The 10460-nt window shown below is 34.1% G+C and overlaps 1 protein-coding gene across 5 annotated transcripts in view; it reads left to right on the forward strand.

Moving 5' to 3' along the window:
• The window catches only part of LOC118739143 (neuronal membrane glycoprotein M6-a-like), a 36539-nt gene extending 26403 nt beyond the window's left edge, over positions 1–10136 (forward strand). For all 5 annotated transcript variants that reach the window (XM_036470309.1, XM_036470308.1, XM_036470310.1 and 2 more), the window contains exons 4-6: positions 2744–2903; positions 4909–5053; positions 7633–10136. In XM_036470309.1, the coding sequence (XP_036326202.1) occupies positions 2744–2903; positions 4909–5053; positions 7633–7910 (583 nt within the window). In that variant the 3' untranslated portion in view covers positions 7911–10136. The remainder of the gene's footprint in view (positions 1–2743; positions 2904–4908; positions 5054–7632) is intronic.
• Positions 10137–10460: the final 324 nt, after the last annotated feature.

Genomic DNA, 10460 nt, shown 5'->3' on the forward strand with positions numbered 1-10460 from the left:
AAGCGACACGCAACAATTTAAATTCATTAAATCTGAAAACTCACAACTGCCTCCACCGCGATTTGAACTCGCGACCAACGATGCTTGAGTCGGAGGTCTTCTAGCTGAGCTACTTTCATATTGTACGGGAAGTGAGAATTTGTACACTTACACCGCAAGTTTCAACTGTCCCGCTCTGCAGTCGCTTTGCCACAGTTCAGAGATAGTTCTGAAATTTGTAGTTCGGAACTAGACTGTCTCTAAATTTTACTGCAGGGTTATTATACACATATGTACATATACATATGTATGTAGCTGTACCCAACGGGGCTAGAAGCGCTCCATTTGTGCTATTGGAGCGCTCCATAATCAGCAGTAAGCGCTCCCTTCCTAATTTCACACTTAATTGTATTTGAACCATGTGTGTCATCAAAAGAAGCCCTTGGCAAGCGCTAAAGCATTTAAAAAGCGATGCATGCAAATTTAAATTTTTGTATTATATTTTTGTTTTAATAAAATAATGGCGTCTTTTTTTAACCGTTTGATGGCTTTATTATATGATATACATATGAAAACACATACATACATACATACATGGTTGTACATAAATTAACTTTTTTTCAAAAGAAAATACTTTATGTCTCTAATCAAAGTGATATTTATTTCTGAGCATTGATAGAAATTAAATACTTTTGTTTACTTTACTTTTGTACTGCTCCTTTGGGGAGCAGCTCACTTTCAGTCCTGTTAGGTATATACATTAGGCTGGGTCAATTTTGTATGGAGGAAAATAAAAGACATTTGACCGTATTGTAATATTTAGTAATATGATGATGTCTTAGATCTACGCCAATTGTTATTGGCCGCGAAAAATTAATTTAAAACTTATCTTTAGCCCGTACGATTGAATCAAAGTGTATGAATTTTGAAAATGAAACTTTGGTTTACAATATCTATGGAATGAGTAAATTTTTATAAACAGGACGATATATCAAATTATGGGTTATTAAATTTAGCACATCACGTTCATTTATCATTTTTAAATAAGTCTACAAGTTTTTAAGATATTAAGATAAAACTTACAAAAACTATAATTTTCCCTGATGAATTTTCAATTCTTCATTAAGTACTTCAGCAACGAAGTGAAAAATACAAGAAAAGTGAGACGAAATTTATTTCAAACATTTTAATAATTTCGGATGTTTATATAATATTAAAAGGACCATGAACTTGGTCACGCCGATTGGGTCAGTTTTCAAGATCGTGGTGAATGAAGTCAAGCATGTATTGTCAAAGATTAGGAATCGTTAGATGAGTTAATAGTAGTTTCAAGCATATAAGTATTTACATACATTAACATAATACAATTAGGGTGAGAAACGCCACTTTTTGAGTCCATTTATGCAGTCTTGCAAATTGGTGCGGAATGATTTCATTAGTTACAGAAGAAGCACATTTTTCGCAGTTTCTAAATTTGCCGTTATACGAAAGTAGGGGGTGTGCAATAAGTGTTTAGATATACATAAATCTTTTAGTTAATTCCATTATGTGAAAAAGTGACTGTAGGTAAATGCAATAGTCTTTAACATAGCCTGGGAAATCCTTTTGAGGACTCTCCAATTGGACGATACTGCTTTGCGTTCAGCTTGAACGAAAAAAGTCACTCCCTGGCACACTTTTCTGTAATCCGGTTCTTTTATTTAAAGGTTATTTATGCAATTGAAGAGACATTTTTTAAATAAAAACTGGGGATCCACTTAAGTTTCAGTTTGTTAATTTGCACCCAAAAAAAATATGCCATTCAAGCCAGGAAAAGGGGGCTGGCCACGCCCACTTTTTTTAGCTCAATGGCCCCTATTCTTTCGGTGTTCCATTGGTAAATACATGCAAAGTCACAAAACCCTACCACAAAAACTCTATTGGCGTAAAATCGCAGGATCTTGATGGCCTAATTCATGTGTTCATCAGTTGGGTTTTTTACGTGTGCAGACTCAAGTTCTAACGCAAAACTCGGAAATCTGGGACGGCTTTTGCCAGATTTCTTCCAAACTGGTCGTCTCGAACATCCACCAAACATTAGAGAGTAGACTTTGACGTAGTGGCTGTCCCAATTGAAATCTACTTTATATTTAATAATAATAAATGTAGTCATTATCTCACATAACGTCCCAGCCGTGTATGGAATATGATCGTTTCTCGCAAAAACTTGGCTAGTTTTTAAAAGATGTTGAGGTGATTTAAGCTCATCATTTTTTTGCATCTGCGAGCCTAATAAGCTGTTTCAATCGCCTCCGATCCAATGCAGCCCTCAAAGATCTTGCAACTGGATTATTTCAGATTTCCTTCTATTTTTCGCCCTCATATAGCGAAGAGTGGGTCTATAGTTAGCTAAAGATACCTACAACTCTCTAACCAGAAAATTTTCCAAAGCAACCAAAATAGAGATCGTAAAATCCGCGAATAATTTTCAGCAAATTATCATTAAGTTTATGCCTTGAATAGCCAAGCGCTGGAATCTAAGAACGAAATTGGAATTAAGATTCGGCTTAAAGATAATGTTTTTTTTTTTAATTTAATATCTGTTGATTTATTTGCTTTTTCGTATGTATTAAAATTCCCTCTGCAATTATGCGTACAACATTGATATAATACGGATAATTTTTGCATTTAAGTATACATTAACAGCACATAAAAATGCACCCGAAACGGATATTTCTGCAACAAATGTAACCAACTCTAATTGCGCATTCATTTCATTTTGCAGGATTGAAGCGATTCAAATGATTTTCGTCATAATTGCTGCGGGAATGGCGGCGCTTGGCTTTATGATACTCTTCGTTGGTTTCCTAGCAACTGGAGCGACACGATACAAGGTCTATCGCGCGTGGCGTTCACGAGTGGGTGGGCGCATCTCGTGTGCCGTGGTAAGTAAAAGGCAAAAACTAAAACAACATCAAAATTAAAAGCAAGAAACACAAAAAAAAACTAAAAGAAAATACTTGCCAGTCAACTAACCAAGCGTTGAAGGAAAGTAGTAGACAAAATAGAACTAAAACATACAGATACATACATATGTACATACATACTACGAGTATTTACTGTTGTGAAGTTCTGAAGTCGAATAACTGATCGGGATGAGCAGCGGGAGAATAATGGTAGAGATGGTGGTGGCTCATCGCCAACTGGCAACCAAATAGGAGTAAAAAGTACAAAAATTAAGTTGATGCGACATTTTCACTGCACCGATATTGTCTGCGATATAGCACAGTCAGCGTCAAAAATAGGCGTCATGACGTTTTGACGATTTTATTTACATATTTAATTTTTCTTTTTTTTTATAAAAAATATAGTTAATTCAACAGCAAAAACTGCAAGAATCATTTTTTTTATATAGAAGAAGATACGTACACCCTCCACAAAAAAGTCTCAAAAATCAACGATAGTTTTGAAACTTGCACTTTATTAAACTAAAATTGAGTGGGTTAGTAGACTGTACTTTCAAAATGTTTCTATGATATCGCACTGAAAAACTTTACATTTCGATAAAAAATTTCTTGGTATTTCTTGAACCACATATATTTTTATAAAAAATAAATTGATAAACTACATATATTTTTATAAAAAATATTAAGAAAAATTTGGTAGGGAAACTATAAACAAATAAAATCGTCAAAACGCCAGGGTATGTATATTTTTGCTGCTGACTGTATGCACACACACCCACGCACAAAAAAGGGTTTATTTGTGTATAAAGTTACAATGAACTGACTAACAGACTCCTAAATATTGCTAACTACTACTCGAAAACGTATATACATACATACATACAGATATCAATGTCGACAACTTACCGACTATTAAAAACGCATTTCGCCCGCGAAAAGTTTCAAAACTTAATTAAGCGTTAATCAAAGACAAAAGAAGGCGACTGCAATTGATTGTTGTCTAATTGAAATATTTTCTGTTAATTTTTTTTTTTTTTTGCTTTGAAGCCTTGTTTGAGTATTTCTACAAAAGCGAGACATGAATGTATCTTTGGAAATTTTAACGTGAAAGCGTGTAGCGTACTTGAATAGTATTGCATTTATGAAGGCCAACCCGTAGACGTTAGGTCAGCTGAAAATTAAATCAGACTACATAGAAAGTTTTTCTTTGACAGCGGTCGCTCCCCTTGCCAGGCAATGGCAAACCTCTTCTAGTGTATTTCAGCCATGAAAAGACTCCTCATAAAAATACAATCGCCGTTCCGAGGCGGCGTTAAACTATCAATTTGTGAAACAACATCGAGACGCACACCGAAAATTGGAGGAGAAGCTCGGCCAAACTCTTAGCAAAAGTTTTAGCGCCAAAATAATATATACTAGCAAATACCCGGCGTGCTTCACTGCGCCTTAAAAGTATTTTTGTGATGTTTGATACCCGTATTGCAATGTTCAATTTTTTATCAATTAAATAAACAAACATTTGGCAACCTTCAACAAAAATATGTTCGGCTAACACTTCTTTCTTTTGATAGCCATATTGCAATATTTACCCTATCTTATCGGATTACTTAAACAACAATTTTCGAACGGGTGGCAACTTTCTATTTTTTTTTCTATATCTTAGGTTAGACCTCTAGAAATAAATCGGTGAAAACCGCATTCAATTCCACGGATTAGTTTTCGAGTGATGCAACAAACATACAGACAGACAGACAGACAAAAATTATAAAAATTGTTGATTATGACTTCTGTTACTCCAATAAAGACCTCCATATTAGCGTTTCTTTAATATCTATAATGTACAGACATCGGCCTGTTACAATTTTATTATATGTACATTATAAGATATTTATTGCAATTTGAAAAGTGAAATTTTTTAATTTTAGGTTTTTGGAAATCTTTTTATTTAACCAAAACACTGGTTTTCTATATTTTTCTGTTTCAGTTCATGGGCATCACATATTTGCTAAACTTTGTTTGGATATTAATTCTATGCTTCTTGGTCATAGTCACCTTTATCTATACGATGTTCTGGAATATGTGCTCAAGTGTGGAACGTTCGCTCAGCTGCATTGATTTAACACAGTTTCGTAAGTAAAAATTCAATATAATCTTATACATAGGTATGTGTGTGCATATGTTATATTCGTAAAAAAATTCAATACTGGCTTATAAAATTTATTTCAAACGATATCCATCTTAGAAGGAATCACTCCTTGAACTAAAATTGTCAGAAGTAATAAATAAAGGAAACGCCCTTTTATTGATAACCTTGAAATGAAAATAGTTTACCATTTGGCTGAGTCACACTCCGTATTTTCGTAGAAAACTACTTACTTTTCTAGAACAGACTATCGATTTTCTTTTCACTCGTAATTTTTGGGTTCCGGATTAATGCTGATAAGTTACAAAAAGTATCAACTGGCATACTATTTTTGAGCGTCGAGAAAAAATGGTTTCTTCCATCCTTCCTTTAATTCAACTTTGTTCTGTACATCAGTCTCTAGATTCGTGTTCATAAAAATTCGACCCGAGCTTAAAACCATCTATAGGTTAGGCTAGACTTTCTAACTATGGCAGGGCTTGGAAAAAACAATGAACGCTATAGATGTTACCAGAAAAACTACTGCCAGAGACTAATTTGCACCATGCTATCGGCTGGACACTGGCAGCACAGTATACATAATCCTGGGCACCTGGGTGCGTATACATAATTCCACCAGCATATAGTTCACCCATAGTACTGCACGCTTCCACACTTCTTAAGGAAGTGAAAATGCTACAATATTCCGGCAACTATAAGTCGACTATAGGCCGAGTTAATAGACATCTTACCCATCTGGGTTTCCACATACACGAAAATGAGAAGACTGATGAGTTGGCAAAGGCCGGAGCATCTCTTGATGAATCCGAAGCAGAGATAATAAACTGTCCACTCGGACTTATCAAATGAGAACTGTATTTGCAATCTGTACATATGACTGATATATGTATGTTGGAACAACCTTCAAGCCTGCAAAACGGCGAGGAATATATGTCCGCATTATGAGAAACCAAAGACAGAAGAACTTCAGTTAACAGCCACGATAACGGGACATTGGCCCATTGGCGAACACGTAGCTAAAAAGGCTTTCCGTACAACCCTCGGGGCAGTAGCTGTGATCCTACGGGAAGTGAGGAAACGATCCTACACTTTGTCTGCGAGTGCCTAGCATTGGCACGAGTAAGGCATGAAATACTAGGGAGTTTTACTATCCAAAATCCTAAGGAGATCTCCAAATGCACCATAACTAGCCTAAATAAATTCATCGAAACATCCAAATGGTTTAAAGAAACTGACGAATCATGAAACCAACAAAAAAAAACAAGCATTCCAGAGAATACGCTTCTACCAACCAACAAACCTACGCTGTTATCCAGTTTCGATCCATCTGTGTAAAAATTTAAAGTGTTAGTCGTTCTCAAACTCGCGTCTATGAACTCAATCGTGGCTCCGAAATTCCTTTCAAAATACAGGCCCGGAATCACGTAGTCAACCCGTTCAGAGAGTTGTTTGCTATATTACTGGGACCCTTAGGACGTGCGAAAAAACTGTAACTTTAAACCAGGCGAAAATACTATATTCTTGGCAGAGAGGCCCGCTAGCGGAAGATGCCTTCGATGATAGAAGTGTTATTCTTTTTTATGACCATTGTCGTGAGGATCCTGTGAAAGGGAGAAGCCGATATGGCCCACACTTATGCAGCCCAGCATATTTTTTTTCATACATAGAACGCAACCGAGGTTTTCTACGCCTACACGTCCACATTGAGGCTTCACGTCAGTTTGCTATCGATTTGTATTCCAAAGTACTTGCTGCTTTGTTTCAGCTGCAGTGTCACTTCAGACTATCAGAATGTGCGCGCTGAGCCTTAAAGCGCAAACAGTCAACGACGTAACGTAGACGTAGGTTGACGCAGACACGATCTACCTTATGGGATGCGCGTGTTGACGAAAACTCACCACCGCATGGCGGTGACGTTGCCGTTTCTTTTCTCTCTCTTTTTCAACAGTAAATTTTATATGCTGCTACGTACGTCAACCTACGTTTACGCTACGTCGTTGACTAACTGCGCTTTTAGTTTGAAAACATTGATGGATGTTCCTACGTCAAAAGAAATCTATGTTTCCGGAGGTCTGCATAATTATTTAATTAGCGAGGGATGATCACTGCATAGGCGTCGAGAACCAATGCATAGATATTTTTAGGGTGGGCCTTAAGATATCAACATCATAAGGTAGCGCGTTATTTTGTTCTACATACAAAATAAAGACATGCACGAAATTTTAAAATTTCTTAATAATTGCAAATGTTCGAAAAAAAGTTGCCTTTGGCAAGTTTTTATGAATAATTTTCAATAATATCTCAAATTTATCAAATTTCAATTCAAAATTTTGTCCAGTTCTCGCTATTTGTATTTTAATTTAAAATTTTCCAAACCCTGGTACTCACCCCTAAAAATTTTTTTAGAATTTTTAAATTTAGATGTTGCTATTATTTAAGTACCACCCTAATTTAGATAGCATCCAGATGTTAATTAAATAGCTAATGTTCTCAATAAATGATAAACTTTTCATAATTAACTATATAAACATTAAATAAACAATTCCTTCTCTTGCTCTCTTGCAGATTTCATGTTCCCGCCCAACACCAAACAAGAAGATATGAAAATCTGCGACAAATATGAGATTAAAGCCTTCTGCAAGGATGGCGTCGAGAATGCCGAAGTTATGTTCATTCTCGCCACACTGGCTGCTTTGCTTGTCATACTGAGTTTGGTACACTATCTAATGTGTCTAGCCGCCAATTATGCGCACATAAGGGATCATGAGAAATTCCAGGAGCTGCAGGAAATACAAAATCTAAATGAGCTCGAGTATAGCGCAACATCCAAGGATCGCTTCTAGGACATATTTCAGAAGATTCATTTTGAGCTTAAGGAGAAGTGAGCGACAGACAAAACGAAAATAAAATAATAATAATAATAAAAACACCTAAACTCAACACGCACACATCACACACAAACAACATTTACACTTAGAAGAATAAAACAAAAGAACTGATTGAAGTAACAAAACAATGAATCGCTAACTATAGACAATGAAGATTTATGCAGAACGATGATAGGAAATGCAAACAGCAAACATGCATAAATACTGAATTTCAAAAAGGAATAAGCAGAGCAATGTGTGTAGTGAACTTTCTCTGGAATATTTACATAATAAAATAACAAGCTGCTCACATTGCTTCTTTTTTTTTTTGTATACATCATTTATGTATATTATTTTGTTTATTTAATAATTCTTTAACTTTAAGTTATTTAGATACGGAAATGCATAACTATTGTCTAACTGAAATTTAATTGTTTTTTTCCCCCTTATGTACCATAAGTTCACATAATTTCTTTTTATAACAGCAATGGCATGTAAAATATTTATTATTTAGTTATTTTCTATTTAACTTTTAAAAACTGGATTTTTTGAATTATTAAATATTATGTATCTAATAATTTTCTTTGTTGTTATTTCTAATCTGGCTCATAACTCATGAATTCATAAAAGATGTAATTAGCTTGTTTAAATTCATAAGTATATCCACTCTTTTTATTTAACTTATTTTTGGCTTATTTTCATATGTACTGATTTCCTTTTTCATTTGTACCGCTCTTTTATTTTTTTATTTTTTTTATACGGCGATTCCATAATAAATGTAACCAAAAAGTGACGATTTGCTGGCCTTCGATTTGTCTCAAATTTTGAACACAGCCACATCCAGTCGAAACCGGAACTCAGTAATATGAACAAAAGTTAGAGCAACTCCGACACGGTAATTAATTTTTTTTCGTTTTCTAATAAAAACTATTCACTCATTTAAGAAGCCTAGGACGATATGAAGTTCGAAGACCATTTAGAAGTCGAAACAGACAATTCCATGATAAAAGTTTAAACCAATTTTTACGTATTTTTATACTTAGCATACGAATCTATAGTAAAAACATTTATATTTGTCTAATCTAAAAAAAAAAATTAACTTTCGGTCACTTTAGCCCACTTCCGGTCGAAACCGGAAGATACAGCTTCCCAATTTGGTAGATCATATTTTTTTGCGTTTTTTTTCTGTAAAAACATTTCCCTCCATTTTAGAAGGGGATGATGGATATGAAAAATTTAGCACAGTTTAGTTGTGTGTATGGGCTTTACAATCCTCCGTAGATGCCATTTTGGTTAGAAAAGTGACCTATTTTTAGATTTCAATTTTAACTTTTTTATATACATAAATATGTATACTTTTTCATTTAGAAGGGGTTAGATCGGGCGTTTATCTTTTAATTTTCCTTTGGCGGTATTTAAAGCGCGCACTTTCATAAGTCTCAAGTTTTTGATCTAAAGGCATTTTTGTGCAAACTTTTTTTGAGCTTTTTTATGATCGGATTTCTACAATTTCATGTTAATATTGCAATAAAATTTGACATACTGTGGTGGTAGGATATGATAAAGAATCTATTCAGTACTTTGTTGTGGAACTACTTGTTCGAAGATTTCAAGTGTTTAAGCAAAGTGGATTGCAACAACTGCTTGGATTCTGCAAATGATCGTATTAGATTGAAAACATTAAAGGGTAGGGCTAGGAATCTAGCAATACCCACCACAACGGGATCTGTTTTTAGCAGACGAATTTTGCCACCTCTGCTATTGTAAGCTAATTTTACGCTATCTAGCCTGAACTAAACTAAAACTTAACCTATTCTAACTGGATCTAACCTAAGCTTTTTTTTCGTGTTTTAGGCTTGGTAAATTTATGAAATGAATACGCCAGAGTATCCATTTCACGCCTCTTTTCATTTTTTTCGAAGTTTGCTGATTTGACTTGTTAATCAAATTTGCATCATTAATAATATGTTTCAAAATATTACATTTAACTAAGTTATAATAGCGTCTTCATCTAAGGAGATAAACTGCCAATAAACGTGATAAAATGATAAATAAACCGGTTTTCCTTACGAATTTATTGATTTATAACATTTATAGAAAATTTATGACTTAAGATGAAGATGCCTATTGTTTTTTGTATAATTTTCAAGTTTTGCAAGCTAACGGTAAATATGTTTTTAATACAATAATGCTTTCATTATAATTCGCTAAATTTTTAAGAAATTCACTAAATTAATAAATATGTTAATTCAGTCTTTTTAGTTTAGTTTAATATTACTATATCATTTATTTTGAGTTAAAAAAAAAAATATTACATGTGTTCATTTAATTATTTTGATTTTAAATTTAATTAAGCTTTGATTTAAGAACAACTATTTATTTGTGCAACAAAGCCACAAAAAACAAGCCAAGAGTTACCAGACATATCAGTTTGATCTTACTACTTTAACATTCCAGAAGCAACAATAACAATATGCGTAAAGTAATGCATTTTTAAAAACTTGTTTGTTGTTGCTTACGTATTTT

Source organism: Rhagoletis pomonella, unplaced genomic scaffold (genome assembly GCF_013731165.1).
Source record: "Rhagoletis pomonella isolate Grant_MI unplaced genomic scaffold, Rhpom_1.0 Rhpom_scaffold_00005, whole genome shotgun sequence".
Classification (NCBI taxonomy): Eukaryota; Metazoa; Arthropoda; class Insecta; order Diptera; family Tephritidae; genus Rhagoletis; species Rhagoletis pomonella.